The sequence below is a fragment of the Toxotes jaculatrix genome, chromosome 11, assembly GCF_017976425.1.
Source record: "Toxotes jaculatrix isolate fToxJac2 chromosome 11, fToxJac2.pri, whole genome shotgun sequence".
In the NCBI taxonomy this organism is placed as follows: domain Eukaryota; kingdom Metazoa; phylum Chordata; class Actinopteri; family Toxotidae; genus Toxotes; species Toxotes jaculatrix.
Window position 1 is genome coordinate 11,761,224 of NC_054404.1, and position 23,055 is coordinate 11,784,278.

A 23,055-nucleotide genomic window follows, 5' to 3' on the forward strand; every position below is an offset into this window, starting at 1 on the left:
GATAGAGCAATAGATATATGATATATAAATTAGATATAGATAAAGAGTTATATAGATATGTATATAGATATATAATCCTAAACAGTGGCGGTTCTACATTGAATTACTCCCTGGGCTTTACTCCACCCACTTCAACTTCAGTTTCCAACTTTTCAAAAACGAGGAGAGTGAGACCTCTTACCTTAGTCCTCCTCAACTCAGGTTCCCTCCCACCTTTAATCTAAGTTTAATTTGTTGAAAAGAATATTGCCGTGCAAGTGTGTAATGTCGATCTATGGTAAAACGTAGAAGAGATTAGCTTTTATTTCTGACAGGTGAGTGAAACGTGTATTGTTTCGTGTTTACACTGGACAAGTTTGGCCGGTGGGGGTGTTTTCTGTTCCAGGACGAGGCGGAGCTTGAATTCCAGAGTGGAATGAGTTTCCTCCCGATACGTCACTCTGGGATAGGCTGCGAGCCGCCGAGCAACACTGTCAGTCAACGGGGTTTCGGGTTGATTACCATCGCCTCCTCGGGTAAGCAAAAGCTAGAAAATATCAAACAATACCTACATAGGTTTATAAGTTGTTTTATCCGTAGTTTGCTCTCAAAACATGAGGATTTTTAGTAGTGCTCAGCGCTCGCGACCAGCCGTTTCAAAGTTATAAAGCGATGCTTACAGACAACTACAACGGAAACTTTTGCCGTGGAGGCCTTGTTATTTGTTGCAACAGGTCCACGGAATACAAGCAGCAACATTTGTGTATTTTGTTGTTTTTTAAACTTTGGTTGAATTTATGAAACAACGATGTGCTATGTTTTATTTTTTAATGCAGGACGGGACCCCCAAGCAGGAGAAAGTAGCCTTGCCCGTCGTGGGTTTAGGCTCTGGGATTAAAGTGATCGCCAGTCCCATCGCTTTCGTCGAAACTGCCGGTGGGGATTCATGCTGTATTGGTTAGCTAAATGCGGTACGAAGCTAAAATGATGCCGGTGAGTTTATGTTTTATATACACCTATACAAGTTTAAACGATGTCCCATGGATTAATATTTCTGTTTTCGACATTATGTGACCGCGCGCGTTAACCTAGCAATGTTACCACCGTGAATTACCTGGACATTTAAATTGACGTGGCAAGTTGATGCGGTTACCACTTTGTGTCATTACTATGGCAACACAGGCTCGTGTTGTGAAGTTTATTACCTGTGACAGCTGTGTGTGTGATCGGAACATGTGGTTACATCATTTATTTGCTCTCTGGCTTATTAGTCCACGCATGCACGGTTGTCTCACATGTAAACCTGTAAAAGTCCCCTGCGTCGAAGTGCCCTGATATATTTATGTATTCACATTTGGGATAGTTAGATTTACCTGACTTAACAGTGGAGTCGTTGTATTAATTTGCACGCCTTGTTTGTATATATACATCTATCCTGCTCGAAACACATAACAAGCGGAAGGCATCTGCCAAGTCTTGCTGGCACTGTGCTAACCTCAGCTCTGGACTCCTGCCATGTCATCACCATCATCACCATCATCATCATCAGAGGTCCACTGCTTTTGCTGCAGTGCAAGCTTCTATCTCTCAGCACTTCTTTGATGTGTGCAGGGTGTGCAGCAGACAGTGGTGTGCGTGCATGTGCTCACTGTAGAGAAATAACCTTCCCAACAAAGAAAGTGACAGGTTTCTTTTAATAATGCCAATTTACTCCTCTTCAGTGAGTTTGCTGGCTTTCTGGCGAAGGAGCAAAGTTCAAAGAAGTAACGGTTGGATTAGTAACTAGTGAGCATGAGCTAAAACTCTCATGTCTACAATTTATTTACCCGAGAATGTCATGGAAATAGGGTTACAACTATATTAACTATATTTTTATGATTAATATAGAGCTTGTTTTGAGTTATTGAATTATTAATTCTATAAAATAATGAAATGTGCTTTTCTCAGTGTGCTTTTTTTGTTGACCCAATATTCACTATAAGATTATACACAGCAGAGTCAAACAGCAAATCCTGACATTTTAGAAGCTGAAACCAGAGATTGTTGGCCATTTTGGCTTGGTTACTGACTTAAATGATTAATCTCCCTCCCAAAATAGTTGCCGGTTAATTTTCTGTTGATCGGCTAATCACTTAAGCAACTAATCGTTTCAAAATTTGGTGCCATTTCAGCACAAGTTGGCAGGATATGTATAGATATGTAGTTCATAGAGGAAGGATCAGTCATTATTAGAACATTAATATTGAAGTATTTTGTGTTATTTGCCTCAGCTTCTGTGGTTGATTCTGGACATTTATGTCTTTTTTGAACAAATATGTAGTATCTGCATAAAACACAGTTATACTTTGTTCACATTGATGTTAATGTGTGAAAATCCTTTGTGTAAGTATGCTGAGATTGTACTAATGCTGCCCTTCTCTGCTCTCGGACCTGTGCTTCCAGTAAAACAGCTTGATCAGTGAATTAATCATCTTAGCAGCGGAGACAGAGTCGTATTTGGATGACTCTTTTCTGGTCCATGACCTCAGTCTGCTACTGGCACAGAGTCATTTGTTATCACCAAGCTTGGTTCTCATGGACACCAATATAAACTGTCACCCTTACATGGTTTCATACAAGATCTATTTTCTTTACAGGCCACATGAGACCATGGCAATTTCCCCCTTTACCCCAACCCAAGAATATATATCTGTGTGTGTGTGTTTGAATGAGATACAGCTTCTGGTATTCGCCTGATAAACACAAAATGGTCTTTATGTGGCCATGTCTGATGTGAGGTATTGTCTTAGAAATTACACACGTAGCCCGTGACCCTGCTTGTACAGGCTAGGGGCTCGGGGGGTAGTGAGAATGTAGTGTCATAATTGCTGGCAGGGGATGGTAAATAGGGGGTCACTGTTTCCTGAACACAATGAGCTGCAGGGACTCTTTAACAGCGTGTTGTGGAGAGCACATTGTGTGTGCCTGTGCTGTGGCAACATCCTGATAAGGGATGCTCACCCTTTATAGAACCGTAGCATATTATAACTCATTTACCCCTGACTTATTGTTGTCTCTGCTTAAACCAGTCTTTGTTCAGCAGACATTTATTAATGCCATATTTAAGCTTGTATTGTCTGCTAGCTTATCAGCCCATATTTCATTTTGGTGTAGTTTTTGTTGAGATAAATTATAGTCTGTGCACTGCTATGGCAGCATAAAAGACCAAAACCCAACAGGGGTTGGATATTAGCATCAGTCAGTAAAAGTTTCTGCCTGAGTTTGGATTTCAAATGTTGCAGACACACATCCCATAAAACTTCCTCATTCCTCTCCCATGATAAGAGTTGCTTGCTGTATAGATTTTCAAGCAGATACGGTTTTGTGCACCGGCCTGCATTATTTAGTTTTGCATCCATTGACCACACACATTTGTACAAAGCCTTGGTTACACCGCAACAAATCTCACAGTTGCTAGACTTTGTGGCAGTGTCATGATGGTGGGAAAATGAGGTGATGCTGATTCTGATTCTGCTGTGTGTGTCAACAGAAACCTGAGTAGGCTTTCTGTGCGGCCACCACAGGCTTTGTGTTTACTCTGTGGGAGAGTATGTGGTGGTTACGTAAGCAGACAGTCACATCAGTGACAGCAAAGGACATTCAGGGGCAATGTTTTGACTTTTTTCTGAAGAAAAAAAAGCTATAAGGATGGCTGTATTAGCTGGCTGTATTATTTCTTTATAGAGTTGACTTGCACAAAAAATTCCAATGTACTTGTACTGCCCTGTACCTGTGCAAATGGAAATAAAGATAAATCTAATCTAAATATAATCTAATCTAGAAAAGGGTGGTGTAAAAAATATCATAGGATTGTAATGATAATTTGTGTCCAAGCACGCACATTTTTTATCTATCTAGTATCATCATGACCGAGTACTGTAACTACACAAGATTAACTTATCACAGGGCAGAACAAGAAATATTTTCTGAGGTAAAAAGTAAGACCTCATGAAAGGGAGCTTAGCTGAGTTTCATAAACAAGCTGAAAAATTTTCATGAAGGCATAGTCTTAGAGTGTGCAGTGAACTAATGCCACAATACTATCATAACGTTAACGTTCATTTCTTAGAGGTAGCATGCTAGAGTCACCTGAGCATGTATCAACTTACCCCCTTGGAAAACCGAGTGACTCAGATCCGTGAGGAATGTGAAAAGCGGAATGACAAGTTAAAGTGGTGCAATTCCAGAAGGACCCCATTTGGCACAGTGAAGACATGACAACATTGCATCTGAAGCTGAAAGACTAAACCAGCCACGGGGAACATGGTTCATAAGTGAACTAAGGGTGATCAGGGAAGCGGCCTTCTAGGAAACCTGTGGCCCTTTTGGACTAAATAGTCCCACAAACTAAGTTTGTAGAGTAGTTCTGCAGTGAAAAGATGGCCATCATAGAGAGGGGAGTGACATGATATCATTTAAATGGGAGGATAATGGCATGAATTTTCAGTCCTGGTCAAAATAAATAGTGTTGTGCTCCATCGTTTACATAAAAAGTGAAAGAAACAATTGTGTAACAAATGGAAAAAGAGCTTCCAACCACACAAGTGGTTGATCATGACTTGAAGTGGGTATGCATGTTGTATTATTGTTTTTGGAAACTTACTGAAATAATCGGGCACAGACACACACATCCAGCGTTATAATGTGTATATTAAAATTTTTTATTATTTTACATTTACTCACCTTGGGCTTAATAAAGCACAGAATCCAAGCTGAACGAACATATGCACTTTCTTAATTTGTTATGTAGTCATCTCTGTTTTGTCTGTGTCCTTTTTGATGATATTGTGAATGTATTGGAAATAAATTACGGGATGGTTAAAAAAAAAGTGGCATGTTAAAACAAGCACACAGCTCATATATTGTTGTTTTATAATCAACTGCTGTGTGACTCTGATGTTACAGTGTGTTTTCTTCTGCTACACAAATTGTTTTGTGGTCCAAATTTTTACGCTACAGGCAACCAATGCTTTCTGCGATGTGAGTAATACTCCTGCACAGGGACTTTTGTGGGGACAGAAAATATTGGCCAAGAACTAAATTTAGACCCTCGTTTTGCTGGTCCAATTGTAGCTAATGTTCTTGAGTTCCCAAAAAACGTTCCTGCAGTGAAACTTCGCCTCTTCCAGTCATTCACTCTCCTGCTTCACCACAGACTGTTTTGCATATGACATATTGAACAGCACAAAGACATCATTCAGTGTGCATTTTTTTGGGAAGCCAGTTAGTATGTCTACCACATTTTGAATTGCTACCTCTTGGCTGTTCGTTTCCTGCATGAGATAAAAGATTATTTTGCATATGGTAAATTCCTACACAAGAGTCAGGCTGTTTTTACAATTTTGTAAATGCTACCGTCTTTAGTCATTTCTTTTAATTGCACTTTTAGGTAATTTAAGCCTCTGTGTGTTATCTTCAGGTTTCTGTGTCCTTGTTTCTCTGAATAACTTCTTCCTCCCGTTAAGACGCCTACAGGAAAAAAAAAAGGATACATCCTCTCTCCCTCTGCTTAATTTTGACTCCTATTTTCCCTTATCTCTCAGATAAGTAGGAACTGTCTCATCACGTAGGCCAGGAATGGAAGAGTATTGCGAGAGTGCCGATTATGAAGTGATAGGCTAAGTACTGCAATGCAGACAGAGAGAAGAGGTTGTCCTGATCTAAGAGTCACAGCTCACTGCAGCTTCAGTGTGTTGTAAAAGCTGCTTGTTTTTTTTTCCTGAATGTTGCGGCTGAATGAAGCTACTGTGCGTTCTGATTCCCTATGCGTTCTGCTGTTTGTTACCCCTGACCTTTTCTCCCTCACCCCCTAATGCAGCATTGAGAGAGTGAGCAAGAGAGTGAACAAGAGACGAAGAGGAATAATGCAGAAAGCCATCAGGGAGCTTTCTGCTGCCTTGCCTTTTTGAAGGACTGCTATGCTGGAACTATGTCAACTCTTTAAGCTGTGGCATGGAGAGACATACACAGCAAGATGCTGCTGCAGTGTCTTACAAACTTGCAGTAATCAGATTCAGAGGTGACTCCCACAACAAGACCTAGTTGACTCGTTCGCTTACCACAGCAATATCTGTAATTGAAAGTGTGTGTGGACAGAGGGCCGAGCAGCCCTGAGGTGAGACCCCTCAGTCATGGTCAAAGATATGCCCCCCTGTTATCCTCTGCTGCTTGTCACCCTGCCTCAGCATGTCTGAGGAAGTCAATTCCAGTGTATTCTATCAAGCCTGTCTGACACTTGCCTTAGTTGTTCTGACTGCATGCATACTCCTCCAAGGCAGATATATATTCAGAATGGATATTTTGCACTTTTATCTATGGAGCATGTTGAAGATTTTTCCAAGTGGTGTTGTGAAGTCTCTCTTCACCCATGAATCAAACCCACACTAAAATAACTTAACATGTTTATAATATACTTCACAGTAACTTTCACCAAGTCAAACTAATCAGCATAATTGATTTTAATATTCATGTTTTTAATTGATACTGACTGCACTTGTTTATTCTTCGCTTTTATCAGCAGGAGGTTGTAATCAGGTCTAGCTGGGACCATACTGACACAGTATAATATGCAGGGGTGTACAGGTCGTCTCTTTCAGATTAGACAGGCTCAAGCAACACAATGACATGCTGAAAATATATTTTATGCTGCTTATTAAAGAGAGCAGTAACCTTTTCCCCCTTTCCTGTCAAGAGTGAAGTACGAAGGGCTGACTTTTAGAATAACTGAAAAAAAAAAATAGACACTAGCAAATTTCAGTTTTAACAATTATACAAAGTGAGGAACAAGTACTGTGATTTGAGTAGAAGATCTGTTGTTACAGATGAACATCAGCAAGGAAATGAAATTGGATTTTTTCAAAACACCAGGCTAAGATAATGAATGATGTCCGATGTTACTGTGACTATGTTTAGTTATATTGATGTGATTTCTCCTTGACGGGTTTCATTTGCTTGTTATCCTGATATTGCAGAGTAATTCCATTACAGTACAATCCTTTGTGATTTGTCTATTCTTGGAAATGGAAAACTGCAGTGGCAGACAGTTTTGATCACTCTTAACTCAATATGCGACCAATTGCATTTGGACAATGGTCTTGAGAGACTAATGCAGCAGAATTGACCCTCACTAGGAGAGAGTGGATTTTCAAGGTGGGGACACAGGGACTGATTTGCTGTTAGCACTGTTTAGAATAAAATCATCAAGGGATTGTTCTTCTAACTTGCATTTAATTGTTTCGTCTGAAAACATTTGCTTCCAGTTTACATGCACCACTCTATTGCTGCAGTGCACATGTACCGGTACGTTATCAGAACAATCAGTGGGAGTGCCACACACACACTCCAACACAGCATTCCTTCCTGTAATTGGCTACGGGTACAGTGTTGATCTTTAAACACAAGTCATCTCAGAGTCCTTTGTCTAAACAACTGGAAAGGCTTGAAAAGCCTGTTTCGTGCTCCAGGCCCCTGTGGCTGTGAGGGGAGAAAGTATCCAGATTACACAGTAAAGAGCCAAATTAGCATCTTATGGGCTGTAAGCTTCATAGCTGATATTTTCAGTACACATTATCTCACAGAACAGCCTCACATCTCCCTACAGGCACTGCAGCTTATTTGACTTCATACAGGACAAAATGGAGAAAGATGTTGGTTTCCCTGCAGTAGCCCAGAACAGCTGTTACAGTATATCTCTTTGTTTTTTGGATTTTTTTTTCAAGTCTCTCTTTCTCAACCTCATGACCCTTTTTAGCAGGTCAGGTCAAATAAGTGCTGCCAGCTGCAGTCACTCTCCTCCTCTTAGATGTGTTCTTATTACAGTGTCTTTGTCTGATGGTTTGATGTTACAACCTTTCATCTCCGAGAGACATACACACTCCTGTCTGTGTTATTGTGTTCAGAACAGAGGGTTTTAAGCATGTGCCATTGACCCCCGTGACTGTGTATGTTTTTGTTCTACCCGGGTCACTACACTATCTAATTTTATGTATTGAAACTACTTAAACTAAAGGTACTGAACAGTGAAATATGCACATGACAGAGAACACTTTTATACTGTTGGGCTCTGGTTACCCTGGAGGATATTCCTCTTTATCTTAAGGCATAGTAGCTCTAGCCTTGCTGCAGGCTATTGAATTAAAGCTCACTATTGTAATACTGAGCCGGTAGTCTGTTGAAAGGTTATATTTTTATATAGCGGATTAAGTTAATCCCTGAGATATAGCCCCAATGACCTAGCCTTATAGCGGCTCTGCTTTGAGAATATCTACAGTGCAGGCTGCCGCTTTAATGGCCACATTTCTTTGCATTGCTTGTAATTGTCAGTTTGCTGTTCTGAGCTGTCACACCCGGACCAAACCCTGGGAGACAGCTCTGACTTAGCTGATACTGTGATGGAATTAGAAATCTATTGCTATAATAGAGCAGCAGTGGCAGCACGTCCCCCTTCTCTATCCCCAAGGCAATTTCTTTGCCTTGTCTCAAGTATGATGGAAATGCAATTCAGCAGGTGCTTCTGTCATCCACTATGACCAGACATAAGGCAAGCAGAGCACATTTTTATCAAACCTTGTCATATACAATCCAGATTGTTACTGCTCAGCTTCCTGGTTGAGTACAGTAAGGCTACTTAGGGTGATACTGTCTGGCTTGTTATAGTGCTGCTGTTCGTCTGTTTTGAAGTAGGCCTGTCAGATTTTTATTGAGCTGTTTAATTTTACTCGCTGTTGTATCTATAAATATTTAATGAATTCTGAAGTTGTCTGGCAAAATTGGGAATCAGGGCTCTCCACTCACCTTAAGGCCATCTTTTTTCTCTTTATCAAGATGGCAGAGGCTCTGTAGTAGGGCTTGGTATTATGGTGGAAACCTAATATTGTCATCACAAGAAGACATTATCTGATATCATTATCTGGCTGTATATCACAGAATCTGTTTTTGCATGAAGAATTACATGTGAAGTTGTCTAGTTTACATGCACGTTCGTCTGCTGATAATGTAAAGTCAAACTGGACCTGTCATTTTCAGACACGGTCACCTTCGGCAATATTCAGTAATATTGTGTATCATGATAAACTTTTTAGAAAAACCTTTCAAAATGAGTACAATGATAGGAGACTTCCCAAAGTAATATTAATATGCAAATATGTATGAAAACTGGCCTGATTAGCTTAATTAATTATGCATATATAGCATATGTGTACAATATCCTATCCCGTAAGCAGTGACCGCAGGCATTAAGTAGATGAAGGTCAGCAGCAAAGTGCTAAGTCATCTAGACTGAGGGTAGGACTGGGTAGTGGTGGCCCTGGATCATTAACTTTAGTGCTGAGGAGAATTTACTTTCATTGTAGGCATTGCCACCTCCAAGACTCCGCCCCTCCCCCATCAGTGTGTCTGTCTTCTCACTCTTTTTTTGGTCCCGCACTCTCACAACCTCCGTCCCACTCACCTTGTTTGTCTCTCTTTCACTCTACAAATATTAACGGTCATTTGAATGTCCTACATTGCTGGGAAGTTGAGGTGATGTCAGCTGCTCTACACTGATCTCTGCCTCTTTTGGAATCCTTTGCTGCAGAGGACATGAAACTGATGCCAGTTGCTGTTTTCTTTTAATTACCAGCTCTCAGTGTCATTTATTATGTTAATTGATTCCAGTTTAGTTCTAGACTATATGCCGCAAATAGTAAAACTGTTCTGATTAACAGACAGGAAACAACAAGTCTTGATTTTAGCTTTGTTCTCTGGGGTGGCCTTCCTTCATAGAGCTGTTAGGTCTTCCATGGCCAGTGAGGAACACAGGGGCAATGTCTGTTTACAGCTTTTTGTACTGTAGATTACTGAGAAGGATGACTCACTGCTGATTCGCTCTATTGATGGGATCTTTTATTTACATCCCTATGGAACAAACCAGTTGAGTCAGGCCCTCTGAGTCAGACCGCTGCCCCTCGCTTCCACCTTCACTTCATCACTGTGAAAAAAAACAAGCCATTTCGGATTTTGTATTTTACTAAGGAGATTTTCAGAAGAAACGTTTCACCTGCCCACTCACTCAGTAAGGCTCATCTGAAGAAGAAAAGGGAGGATAAAGCCACTTATCTTAAGGCTGTTGCACTTTTGCTCAGTGCACCCCACAGTTCAAAAGCAACCCAAATACTTTTGTTTCTGCACCATGGCTGCAGCTGCTTTTCATGCTCGCTCCCCAAGCCCTTTGTGCTTGTGACCCTGCTGACCTGATGTTCCCACCATGGCCCCCCTTAGGCATGGTCGTTCACAGCAGTGTGCTGAGAATAGAAAAACCTGACAGTATAATGTGGAGGTTTAGGACACAAGCAACAACAATACTATTCTGACAATTAAACACTTTACAGGTTATTCTAGGTCTTAGGCAGCTGCTTATCTATTGTGCCGCTATTGAAGTCACTGTGAAGACATTACACTGCGCAATAACCTGGGGCTGAAACAAAAAGGTTTAATAACTTCAAGACGTGCTGTACCCTAGGGCACCCGTGTCATAATATCGGTTTTATTATAGCCTTATCAACGCTGTTACTCCTAACGTGTGATCTTGTTCCAGATTGTCACATATTCAAGCCTTAAAAGCCTCTTAAGTGTACAACAGTTTATGACTACATAGTAACACTGTTTCTTACACTTACTGCATGTTTACTGTCAGCGTTTGTGCAGGTTGTGGAGTAGCACATAGGCAGGGTATGACATTTTACTCCCATGTGCATTTTGAAATTGACTTTCAAGGTTTTAGTTTGACACAGCCTACTTTCTCTTATTAATTTGGTCTCCCAATGCCTATTATAACTATAAAGATTAATATTGTGTATGGTTATCGATTTCTTTAAGATTTTTGTAAGTAGTACAGTAGCTGTCATAGTTTCAGTATGGAATATGACAGCATTTGAGGTGCTTGCTGTAAGGCATCTCCATTTTTCTGCTCAGTTTCAGTGTTTACGTTTTTTATCTGCAGTAGCTGAAGGCTATCGCATTCCACTTTTATCAGCGACAGCTTCATTGAGATAGTCCATTTCTTTTTAGATAGTCCTGAACCCTTCTCTAGCATCTGTCAGTCACCCACTGACATACAGATCCAGCTACTCTAGAGTCCTCAGTGGTCTGCTTCTTGAGAATGCTTGGTAGGGGTATTAAGTGTGTGTGTGTGTATGTGTGTATTTGCTGGGATAGAGGGATCTCTCACAGTGGTGACAGCACTAGTTAGCAGTTAGATGGCGTGGGGTAAATGGAATTCTGGGGGCTGGCCTCTGATTTCTCTGCTGGCACAGAGGAATGAAGGTTGGGAAATGGATACTGCTATCAGGGAAGCACTCACATCACTCTCACAGACACACACTCTGAACCATAAAAAAATTAGACACCAGTTACATAGAAAGATATATGAAATATGTGTTCACTCAACTTCTACCAAGGCCACCTGGATTCTTGTTTTGCTGTTTAACCTCTCTGTCTAATCTGGCTCTGTGCCCCCCTCTCTCTCCTTCCTGTTGTCCCCAGATGTTCCTGACAGTTTACCTCAGTAACAATGACCAGCATTTTACTGAGGTTCCCGTTACCCCGGAGACGCTGTGCCGGGACGTGGTGGAGTTGTGCAAGGAGCCGGGGGAGACAGACTGCCACCTGTCTGAAATGTGGCGTGGATCTGGTGAGTGACAGTGCCAGTGTTAAATTTATCCATCAGAACAACATGCACAACATAAGATTTTCAGTCACATGCAGTTTTGTTTGTGGAAAACGGCTGTATCCCAAGGGAGGGGAGTCAGTGTGCTGACACTTGTTTGTCTTCTTCCTTTAATTAGAGGCAAATTGCTTTCCTGAAGTAGACTATATATGGAGATTAACTGTGTGGTCAACTGCTTGGTGATTTCTTTTTGAAGGGCTTATCTCTTTGGGTCTGCAATGCAAATGAAGCAGAGCCCATAATCCCTGTCACAAACACAAGCACCCAGATATCTCCCACATCTCTCAGGTGGAGGAGGCGAGGGTGGGATTTCATGCCTACCCCATTTTCCTCATCTCTAAGAGTCAGAAAGTATTCAAAATCACAACTCAAGGAGCCAGGCTTTATAGCTGTTTCCATGGTGATGCTGCCATAAGAGTGAATAAAGTGCCAATTATTGTGTTTGAGTACTTGCACAAGTAGTCTGAAAAGAGACTGATAACTGCTGAAAAGATTGTCTTATTTTGCAGCCATTTGTCACCCCAGGCCCCTGCTGCCTCTCCTTGAAGCAGAGACATTTTGCATCCAATTTAGACATAAAGATATCGGTATATAATTATATTTTTTACTGATTTGTTTTGCAGTAATGTCATTACAATAGAACAGTTTCATTGACCTCTACTTGATAGTAATATGTCAGTCCTTTTGTGTAATGAAATGGTCGTGAGGAGGTTGATGTCTTAAGAATGGATGATGAGCCCTTTGGCTCTGCACCAGCCAGAATAATTGACACATCACAGTTGTTTTCCCTGAGGTCATTGCTCAGAAAGATCAACTAGATGCAGATGGTGCTGATGAATGAAGCTCCTTTCAAGTGTAGGCCAGCAGTGACAGCCTAGTGATTGGACAGGATCCACAAAGCAAACCTCATGTGCACACTTGACCTACATTGGTACTGTCATGTGTTTTAACCTTGCCTAGCTTAATATAATTAGAATTTTTCAATATTGTCTTTATGGGTGTGTTTTCACCTCACCTGAATGCTGATTTTATATTCTGTATCCCATCTGCAGAGCAGGCTGTAGGTGACGGGGAGAGGATGCTGGATGTGCTCCAACGATGGGGACAGCACAGGCCAGAGGTGCGCTTCTTTCTGCGTCATACCCGAGCTCCTAGCAGGGAATCCGGTAAGTCCATCTCCAGCACACCCCAGCCACGCATATAACTGATGATGAAGCAGAAGGATTGGTTTCTATGGCGACTTCACTCACACAAGAGTCACGGATTGGATGAGGGCTGTCCATAGAGAAAATCCATTTGACATCAGAGAGAGGTGTCCAAACTGTTAGGGTCGTGTTGCTGCAGGTTTTTGTTTCAACCAGTGAAGAGCACACAGTTTGACCAATCAGCTGTCTGAAGACTGAGATCAGTTGATTAAATGAGTCAAATCTGGTGTGCTGCTGCTTGGTTGGAACAAAAACCTGCAGCCATACGGCCCTTTGTGGAACAGTTTGGACACCTCTGCTCTAAACAAACACACATTTACTCTGGAGTTCACCATTCATGAAGGGAAATGTACTTTAACAACCAGTTTGAACCTGAGAGTGAACCAGACTACTTCTCCCCTTTACGATACAGAGGTTTGGAAATGGTACTCTTCAGACTCCCTTTCTTCAGGAAAGGGTTTTATATTCGCAGGCCTCAAATCCTTGAACAAGCCTTATTTAGCTGTACTGTTGAAGGCCAAGCTGAACCCAGGGTGTCACAGTCACATCGTCATAAGCCTGTTACTTTTCAGTTTTCTTAGGAACACAGAAAACTGTAGTATTTCGGTCTTGTGCTATCCTCTCAGCCTCCAGTTGCGTAACTAAGCCCTTTTACCCCTCACAGCTTGAGTCTGGCCCAGGGATTAGATGGCTGTTTTCCCTTCCTATTATCTTAGCCAGCTCTTGTTTTCCCACACTGTTAGCTTAGCCCTGCTCAGTCTTTTCAACACATACCTGTTTTACCTTTTCCTGATATCGCATTTTTATTAAGGACAGGTACACTTGGTCTCCTGTTTCTGTGTTGTTCTTATGATTCATGGAAATGCTGTTGTACTCAGTGTTACCCGTAGTGTGGAGTCAATTAAATGTTCACACTTCCCTGATGCTGTACAGGCGGGTCAGAGGACAAAATGTACTGTGTTCTCTGCTGAACTGAGCTGGCTAAGTAATCTCAGACTAATTTCCATTCACTGAACCTTTGCATGGTCACACATGATACGTTCACACTAACACTTAACTAGTTCATGTGTTTAACATGAATACTGTATGTCAGGGGTCATGTAAAACTATTATGCAAGCTAAAGAGCTTTGGTCATAGGCCAAGGCTTTAAGGACCAGATCTGGATTGCCAGACACCCCCCCCCCCCCCCCACAGCTGTCAAATGCCAATAGCATGGTTGAATATAAGTGCATTCATGTACACAGACAAGCACATACACACACAGTTGTGAGACCCACCCACAGACGGTTATGTATTAGGTTAAATCCTGAGATTATTACAAGTCACAAAGAGAACTGATCCCAGTTGTTTCCCAGAGGACATAAGATCTCACTCCCTACTCTGCAGTCCAGAGAAAGCCGTACACCTGAGTGTGCAGGCTATGCTTGTTTGTCAGAGACAATAACAGGCTAAAAGGCAAGAGGAAGTTCCAATCATTTTTCACAGGTGTCTGTAAAGGCCAGCAGTTGGGCTAAACTGAGGCGGTCGCCATTGATGAAGCTCTGCAGTGGATTGTGACGTCTGACTGACTTTTCTGTTGTGTTGGTTATTCAGGAGGCTCAAGAGGCTCAGAGCCGAAGAGAAACGGAGTGAAGGGTCCCCCAGACAGAAGAATGGAGAATGGGGTAATTTTATATAACTTTTTCTCATGAAGTTTGAAATACCTTCAGTTGCATTCAATGTTCAGAAAAAACATGTCAGTAAAAGAGGAAAGACAGAATTTCAGGACATATTCTACCTGACACAGTTTAGCATTGATGAAAAAAGAGTAATTTATACCTTTGATCTACATTATTCATTTAGTTTTTGGTATTTTAATAGAAAAAAACCTGAAAGTGATCTCATTTACAAAGTGCTTTTTACTGAACATCATTTGAATAACACCAGAATTACAGCTATAGGCTCCATGGATCATTACAGCTAGAAGGGGTTTGGGATGCATTGTCACCAAGACATTGTCAGTTGTACTTAATTACCACCTTGTGCGTCATGCATGTTAGCATAACTAACTTGATGATTTGTAGAGGAGTACTAATTAATTAAATTCAGAAGTACCCTGCAGTTTATAAATGTCAATTATAAATGAATAAGTGTATCGTAACAAGGACACGACTGTTAAGATAATTATAAAGTTGAGAGTGTCGCCTTTCTGTTGATCTACAACTCCTGAACTCACAAAAAGGGTAACATTGGTCTTCCTCTGGGGGTTTGGAGCGGTTCATGCTCTTCTGACTTCAAGGCTACACTTGTAGTCATGTACTATACCTGGAATTAATCAATAGACAAAACAAAAATGAATAGACATTCATTTGTACATTCGATGACTCCCTTTGACCCTCTATTCACCCCTGTCCAGGTGGCAACACCCCGGATGGACATGACGCTGGCCGAGCTTCAAGAGATGGCTGCCAGACAACAGCAGCAGATAGAAGCTCAACAACAGCTCCTCGCTTCCAAGGTGCATAAAGAAGAAGTGCAAGATTAAAGCAGAGACAGGGACTGGTAGAGAGATGGGCAGATGCAGGGGGTGAAGGGGTTAAGTGGTGGAGATGAAAGTAAAGGAGGAGAGACAACACAATGGAGCAAGATTAAAGAGAAGGTTATTGGGAGAAAGTGGGGAGATGGTCACAAACCAAAGGTACCAAAACAAGTCTAGTGCACTGATGGAAATGAAGATACTAAGATAGAGGGGATTTGGAGGTTGTGATAGACAGGTGAGATGAGTTGTGGAAGTGTTTATAATTTGAGAAGCCTGAGACAGCTGCCTGCTTTGAATTCTCACAGAGCCAGATGCATCTGGCATTTGAAGATCTCTTTTCTCATGCTTGGTACTTGTTTCTCATACATGCACTCAGACATTTGACAGAAAACAGGTGTTAATTAAATAATTAAACACTTGGTCGACCAGCTTTTCTCCTACGCATTTTTTGTCCTTGCTAAGGCACCTTGAAATATTTTTGTTATGCTGAACCAGGCATATTTGCTCTAGTAAGATAACTAAAAACCTTAACTTGTGTCTTTCCCTTGTTCCCCTCCTTAAGTGCACCCTTCAACCGGTGTCCTTGAGCCAATTCAGATCAAAGCTCTGTGTATGCCTGAGGGTAATATAGCAAGCCAGGGAATGTAACCACGTGCAGTCATTTACACTTGCACATAAGTAAAGTAAACAGTCATGACCATGAGCACACATGACCTGAAGAGTTCAAGACAGATACTGTATTGTGTTCGTCTTGGAACCTGTTTGGGAGAGCTCTGTTAGGTTTATGGCACACTGTGCCATAATGCACGACTGATGATTCATTCAAAGTTGAACACTGTGTAGCTCTCCACAGTATTTCCTTAATCCTTAGTTAAACAGGCATGTTGACATAAATGCAATCATACTCATAAAACAGCCAATGGCCCTTGTTATGCTAGCCCCTAAACATATTACCAGAGTATGTCTTTCAGTACATTGCCAGAAGACATTTGAAGAGTAGCTGCTGAGGAAGCCATACTCAGCATTGATTACTTGTAAATAATAGTAACAGAGAAGTGTTTGTTCAATTGTGTTTCTGACCTTTGCTCCGTGCTTTCTGTCTCCTTTCTTTTGTCCGTAGGAGCAGCGGCTGCGCTACTTGAAGCAGCAGGAGCAGCGGCAGCAGCAGCAGGCCTCTGAGCAGGAGAAGTTGCAGCGTCTCCGAGAGAACATCGAGAACCAAGAAACTCGGCTCAAGAAGGTCCGGGCCCTCAAGGGCCAGGTGGAGCAGAAACGCCTTAGCAATGGCAAACTGGGTGAGCTTGTGACTTCATGAATGGATGCCTTCTGAGAATATTGTGGAACTGGAAACATGGAAGATTTTATCTTAACAGATTATGACACCATGTCTTTAACTTCTTCATGATATTCTGTTTTTCTCCTTGCATCTTTTCTTCTCATGTCCTTGCCTCCATCCTCTTCATGCACCTACTCTCTGCCTCTCCACCTGCCCATCCTCTTCATCCCTTTACCTCTACAGTGGAGGAGATAGAGCAGATGAACAACTTGTTCCAGCAGAAGCAGAGAGAACTAGTGATGGCTGCGTCCAAGGTTGAGGAGCTGAGCCGACAGCTAGAGTTGCTGAAAAATGGCAAAATGGACAACATCCATGACAACCAGAGCTCTGTTGCTGAACTAGACCGCCTCTACAAGGAGCTACAGGTGTGCAGAAATAAAATTTGCTACATGAAATGCAACACAAAAAACCCCCACATTGAACTCCACAGACAATATTTGTTTCAAATGAGCACTCATGTTTAACTGTCTGTTCTCTTTCTCCTGGTGGTCAGCTGAGGAACAAGCTCAACCAGGACCAAAACTCTAAGTTGCAGCAGCAGAGAGAGAGCCTGAACAAGCGCAATCTGGAAGTGGCTGCCATGGACAAACGGATCAGTGAGCTCCGAGATCGGCTGTGGAAGAAGAAGGCAGCACTGCAGCAAAAGGAAAACTTGCCTGTAAGTATCATTAAACCACACCAACATAAAAACATTCACATAAAACTGGTACAAAATACCCTCACATATAATCATTTATATTTTGTGAACAGTATTGACATAGCTTTAATTGTTAGTGTGACTTTTTCATAATTTAGCAGGACACTGCTATTAATATCTGCTTAATAAGTGATGGAAATGGTTTTGATCAGAGCTCCCCCTAGTGGTCTTTTGATGAAGGCTGTTTGTATCTTTCTTTACCTCCGGAAGCCTCAGATGCCCCAGCATTCAGAGCTCACCCATGCCAACGTAAGGCTCCTCAAACTTGTTATCCTCTGTGTGGGGAAAATCTAGTGGCCTCCTCATTTGATGGAGTCAATTCCTATCCATCTTTTTCCATTCTTTGATATCTCTGTCTGAGATAGCTGCGGGGGATTGATCATTGTTTTGATCATGTCACAGAGTTGCATCTGATTTTGCACTCCCACTTCTTCACTCAGCCGTGTTTTCACTCCCATTTGGCGCAAACAAATCCTGAAGGTGAGTGAGGAGTAATGAGTGCAGGCTGACATCACAGACAGGCAAGAATGTCAGGGAAGATGCTATCTCTGCTGTCTGAACTCTTGACAGAAGCAGGAAAAGGCGAACCAGTTTACCAAAGGCAAACAACCATCTTACTGAAAGCTCTGGCTTTTCAAAACACATTTTATGATAAAATATACGACAGGATTCAACACATTTTAGAAAATCAGCAGGCTGAATAATCAAGTCTTTGTACTAGCCCTAATGGGTGTTAAGGATTTGGCTCAGACGTCTCTGCCTGGTGTCTTCCTGCTCCTCTGCTCATCTCTCGCCTTTCCAGGAGCTGTTTTGAACAGAGGTTGCCATGGGACTGTAAATAAGAGTCAACAGACTGAAATAGACTGAGGAAGAGAAATTAACATGTTCACTGCTTGAGGTTGAATGTTTGTGTAGGGAGAGCAAGGATGTAAGGGTGGCCAAAAAAGAAAACATAATCATTCTGATTGGATGATGGATGATCTTATATTTTCACTCTGAAATTACATGAGTCATTTTACTCTGTCCTCGAATCAGTTCTCTTAATTGTTTTCCTGATCAGGTCAGTTTCCTCTCAGACATTATTAGGGTGTTTCGTTGGCCTTCAACATTAACTTTCTTTCTTTCAACCAAATTAACATTCAACCAGTTAACCACAAAGATTGATTTTCATTATTTAATGCTAATTAATAACTTTGTAACACAAAGTACAAAGCTGTTTGTGTTCAGAAATGTTTTTTTTTGTTGCAGATATAAAAAAAAGCTGCCTTCTTAGTATGCAGCATGCAATATGTAAAAAGCAAATGAATAGTACAAGATCTAAAGTGGCCTATAAGTTAGAGCATGAATAATAAATGTTATAATGGAGATTTCCATCTGAATCTCTGCTCGAAGCCTTTTAGACAAATGAGCAACTTTCACCTTAATCCAACTTTTAAAAAGCCCAACTTCTCTTTTGATGTCATCTTGACATGTGCAATAAGGTAGAAAGAGAACAGAGAAAGTTGCATGTTGCGTGTGTTTGTGTGTGCGATTGTGTATGTGTGTGTGTTTTAGAGATGAAGGCCTGAATAGGCCCTAGTGAGGAGGTGATTTACCCGCATCCTGCCTGGAATCATAATGAGTGGGCCTTTTTCACACCAGCACAAAGACACACTCCTTCCAAGCTGCTCTCTCCTCCAACCAAACAGCAAGCGTCTGGCTGACATCACCCAAGAAGCACGTATAACCATACTGACTGAAGAGAGGTAGTCTGAGAGCTGCCAGCCTAGAGTCATCCCGCCCTGTCTTCATCTCATAGCTCAGGGAACACTTAGAAAAGGCTAATATTAGATTGGAAAAAGGGAGATTATTTGGTATTTTGAACTGCTGTTGCATGTTTGTGCTTTTGTTTTCTCAAGAATGGCTATCCTGGTAAAGAGAGGGCATCAAAAGACACTCATCTTCAGGTAATTAATTTAGTATTGGAGCTGAACATTTGTCTATTTTCTTTCTGATCTAATCTCTTGAGTATGACTCCAGATTCCATCTGTTCTGTTTTTTGTTTTTGTTTTTACTTCACACCCTTGATGGACAAAATGAGTCACGTTCATTAAGTTTTGAACGACAGCTTGTCATAATGTCATCAGCTGTAAGATATGTTTTTGCTCAGGGGTTGAGCTGTATTTTGAAAGATGGTTTAAGTACTTAACCCAAGTTTGAAATAAAATCGGTCTGTTTGTTGGGTTTGGAAAGCATAAAGGCATTCAATTCTCCTTTAAGATGTTGCATGTTACAAAGTTACTGTCTTCGAACATCAAGACTTCTATAATGGGGCTTAAAATTAAGCTGCAGGATTTACCTCTTTACTCACTAACTGTAAGCCCTGTGTTTTCTTATATAATATAGCTGTTTGGTAGTAAGTAAACACATTTATCAATGAATCAATCAAACATACATACCAGTAGGAGAATTTTAAAAGCAGGGCTCAGAGGATGGTGATGTTGTTCTGTTATACAACATATTCGTCCAGAGTAAAATACCCCAGTTACTGTTGGGAGGATTGCCAGTTTATGTTGCATTCACAGACATTCATGGCCCTCAGAGAATGAATCCTAATGACTTTAGTCATTTAGTTTATGTGTCTGAATAGTCTTCTCTCTCTGTCTCTGTCTGTCTGTCTGTCTGTCTGTCTCTCTCTCTCTCTGCTGATATTTTAAATTACTCTCACCGATCTTTGCCGCCCTAACAGCCTCCTCTGTTTTATTTTCTCTCCCACCCTTTCACTGTACAGCAGCCCTCTGATGGCCAAGCCGGACAGCAGTCAGGTCCATCTCGTGTGGCAGCGGTCGGCCCATACATCCAGTCATCCACTATGCCCAGGGGCCCTGCAAGACATGACCTGCTTGTAAAACCAGCCTACCCTGACGGCACTGCCACCTTACCCGCCCACGACCCACAGAGCAAGGCCGGCTCAGGTGAGAAACAAGAGACAACATGTTGCCTGAGTCCTTTCACCTCTTAACTCAAGCCTTTTCCTTCCTGACCATGACTCATATCTCTGCTGGGGCCGACTTGGCAGCAAACCTTAAACCTTCTGTCATTTTACCTATAATTAAGTCAGCAAAATTTGGCAATTGCTGAGTCTGCAACAGCTCACTCAGCAGCAGAGTTAAAAAAAAAAGAAGCTTAAAATTTCAGATCACAAATATTTAAGGAAACCAGTAGTACAGAGCCCTCAACTACTAAGAATCATCAACTGCTCTTCCTTTAGTGTCTTTTTTTTCTGAAATGTAACAAGACTGTGATGCCTCCAGCAGGAGCAGAGGAGTCTGGGACACCTGCTGGTTGCGATGTCACTCTGAGCTCAGAAGGTAGCTCGTCACCTCCTGGATAGTGTGTTGTGACCTAGTATTGCTGAGCCTGAACATTTCTTCTTTCCATGCTCCTGACATTTTCTGAACTTTTCATATGTTTTGCAGTGAGTGAACCAGTTTTTGAACCAGTGTTTTTATTGCCTTTGTGTGTGTCCCTTTGTGCCAGCTCACACAACACTAGTCTCAAGTGTGCATAAGGACTTATTTATACACGGGCAAATTAGCAGAGGTTTCATATTAATCCCTACTGTAATAATCACACTGTGCAGACTTATGGACGTAGTGCAGTTCGTTCTCAGCTTCCATCATTCAGTAGTGGTCTTTGTTGCTTGGCTCATATTCATACTCAGCATATCAGGCCTTGTTGTTAAAGCAATCCATTTGCGTGTCAGAAGGTCACCTCAGATTCTTTATGTGAACTAATTATCGATCCTCATTGGAAACCTGAGAAAGACAGTCGGGTATATATGACACTGATACTGATACTTGATCTAAAAGTTAGCTTTTCAGAATAACTTCTTTGCACTACAAAATAAATATTGATAAAGAGTTAGCCGTTGTTGCACTAGCACCGTCTCCCCACAGAGTGCAGTAGCATGTGTGCAGTGTAATTGAGTGGAAGGAAGTCTGGCCAAACCATTGATGGACTAGAGCAACCCATCCCATTTAAGGATCTTCTTTGTGCCATCCTGTATGCAGTAGTTCTTTGTCATGCTCTTCATCTCTGACTTGCTCTCTAAATCGCCCTGAATCAGTCCTCCAGTGGTTGGTGCGCCAGCTCTGTTCTTCATGTGATTAAAAATGAATTATCCAACACCAAAATTAGTCATTACAAAACAATGGTAGAAGAGATTCTCCTCCCTTGTTCTCTCTCTCACCTCCCCATAAACCCATGTTTTTCTATTTAAAGCAATCCTACATACAGGAAGTAAAAGTAACTGGTTTTTCCCAGTCTGTCATGATGTTGCACACAATTATTTCTGCATGCTGAGCTGATGTGCAGTATGGAAAGAAGAGAGATAGGGATGGGCGGGGACACTGAGGAATATACTCATAGTGTACGCTCATTCCCAGTTCCTCTTGAGCAGTAACGTTCTGCATGGTATCAGGCAGGCTCCTGAGGGCTGTGCTGGTCTCTGTGCGGCCCCTAAGGGGGGGGCCCCTGATTGGGCCCAGCCAACAGCATGTCTAGAGCAAAGGGAGATCTGGAGCTCTAAGGCTACTTTGTTTTTCTTGTCTTTTAAATGCATCTTCCTCAGAAGCCATGTTCTTGCTTAAGCCTCTGAAAGAGCTGCGGGCTAAGAGAAAAGGTACACACTTGTGTTTGCGTGTGTGCGTGAGTGCTTCTCAACGGCTTTGTTTCGATGTGTTTGTGAGACTTATCCTCACTGAAAATGATAAATAGATTAGATGTTTACATCGTTCCCTTGTTAGATCTTTAGTATTCTTTGCTTGGTTTGCTGCTGTTTGATGATACGTTTATTGAGCTTTCTCCTCAGTTCTTTTTCTGCTGCTCTAAATGGGTCAGTTGGAACAAACACATAACCTTCAGTTGAACTGACATTCTGTGTGGATTCTGACCAACCCAATCAGGTCTCGTTTGCAAAATGTGTGTGTTGCAGTGTATTTGTTTAAGTACAAACCTGCAAGCACAGTGATGGAAATCATCCTGTTTTTACCATCTTTGGTGTGATGCTAATCTTGCTAGTTACAAGAGCCTCGTGCTTTTGTGGCTCATCTGACTGTGGATGTCTGTGGATATGCATGGCCACTGGCTTGGTATTAGACAGTCAACCAAAAAAACAAATGAGTAAATAGGGAGACGAAATACTTAAAAATCTGCAGTTCTTTTTCAGAAATCTAGGATTTTTTGGTTTGTGTGACTTTGCAAAGCACACAGCTCTGTGAACATTGTGTTTATTTGGATAGATTATGAAGTTAGTCTCCACTATGTGTGTGGGTGCTTTGTTCCTTTATTTCTGTGTAAAATCCTACGGTACATGCTAGCTTTTAAATATTCCCTGCCTTTCATTTCCCCCTCTTCACTCCCTCCTCTCCTGTGGGTTCTCCAGGTCTTCAGCCGTCCAAGCAGGCAGACTGGAGCTCTTCAGGTCCAGAATCCAACACCAACGGTCATGGTCCAGCTTCAACACTGCCACGAATGACTTCTCACTCCAACTCTAACACAGAGCAAGGTAAGGTGTGCAAACACCACATGCACAT

At 41.7% G+C, this 23,055-nt stretch overlaps 1 protein-coding gene across 6 annotated transcripts in view; it reads left to right on the top strand.

Annotated features, from left to right (window-relative positions):
* The first annotated feature begins 5 nt into the window (after positions 1–5).
* Positions 6–23,055, top strand: part of LOC121189378 (apoptosis-stimulating of p53 protein 2-like) — a 28,917-nt gene continuing 5,867 nt past the window's right edge. The window contains exons 1-13 of one of the 6 annotated variants that reach the window (XM_041049438.1): positions 6–515; positions 816–972; positions 11,539–11,686; positions 12,775–12,888; positions 14,522–14,592; positions 15,324–15,425; positions 16,567–16,741; positions 16,966–17,147; positions 17,276–17,440; positions 17,690–17,728; positions 19,378–19,425; positions 20,250–20,433; positions 22,905–23,027. In XM_041049438.1, the coding sequence (XP_040905372.1) occupies positions 946–972; positions 11,539–11,686; positions 12,775–12,888; positions 14,522–14,592; positions 15,324–15,425; positions 16,567–16,741; positions 16,966–17,147; positions 17,276–17,440; positions 17,690–17,728; positions 19,378–19,425; positions 20,250–20,433; positions 22,905–23,027 (1,378 nt within the window). In that variant the 5' untranslated portion in view covers positions 6–515; positions 816–945. The remainder of the gene's footprint in view (positions 516–815; positions 973–11,538; positions 11,687–12,774; positions 12,889–14,521; positions 14,593–15,323; positions 15,426–16,566; positions 16,742–16,965; positions 17,148–17,275; positions 17,441–17,689; positions 17,729–19,377; positions 19,426–20,249; positions 20,434–22,904; positions 23,028–23,055) is intronic. The other 5 variants (XM_041049439.1, XM_041049440.1, XM_041049444.1 and 2 more) reach the window with 5 other exon arrangements.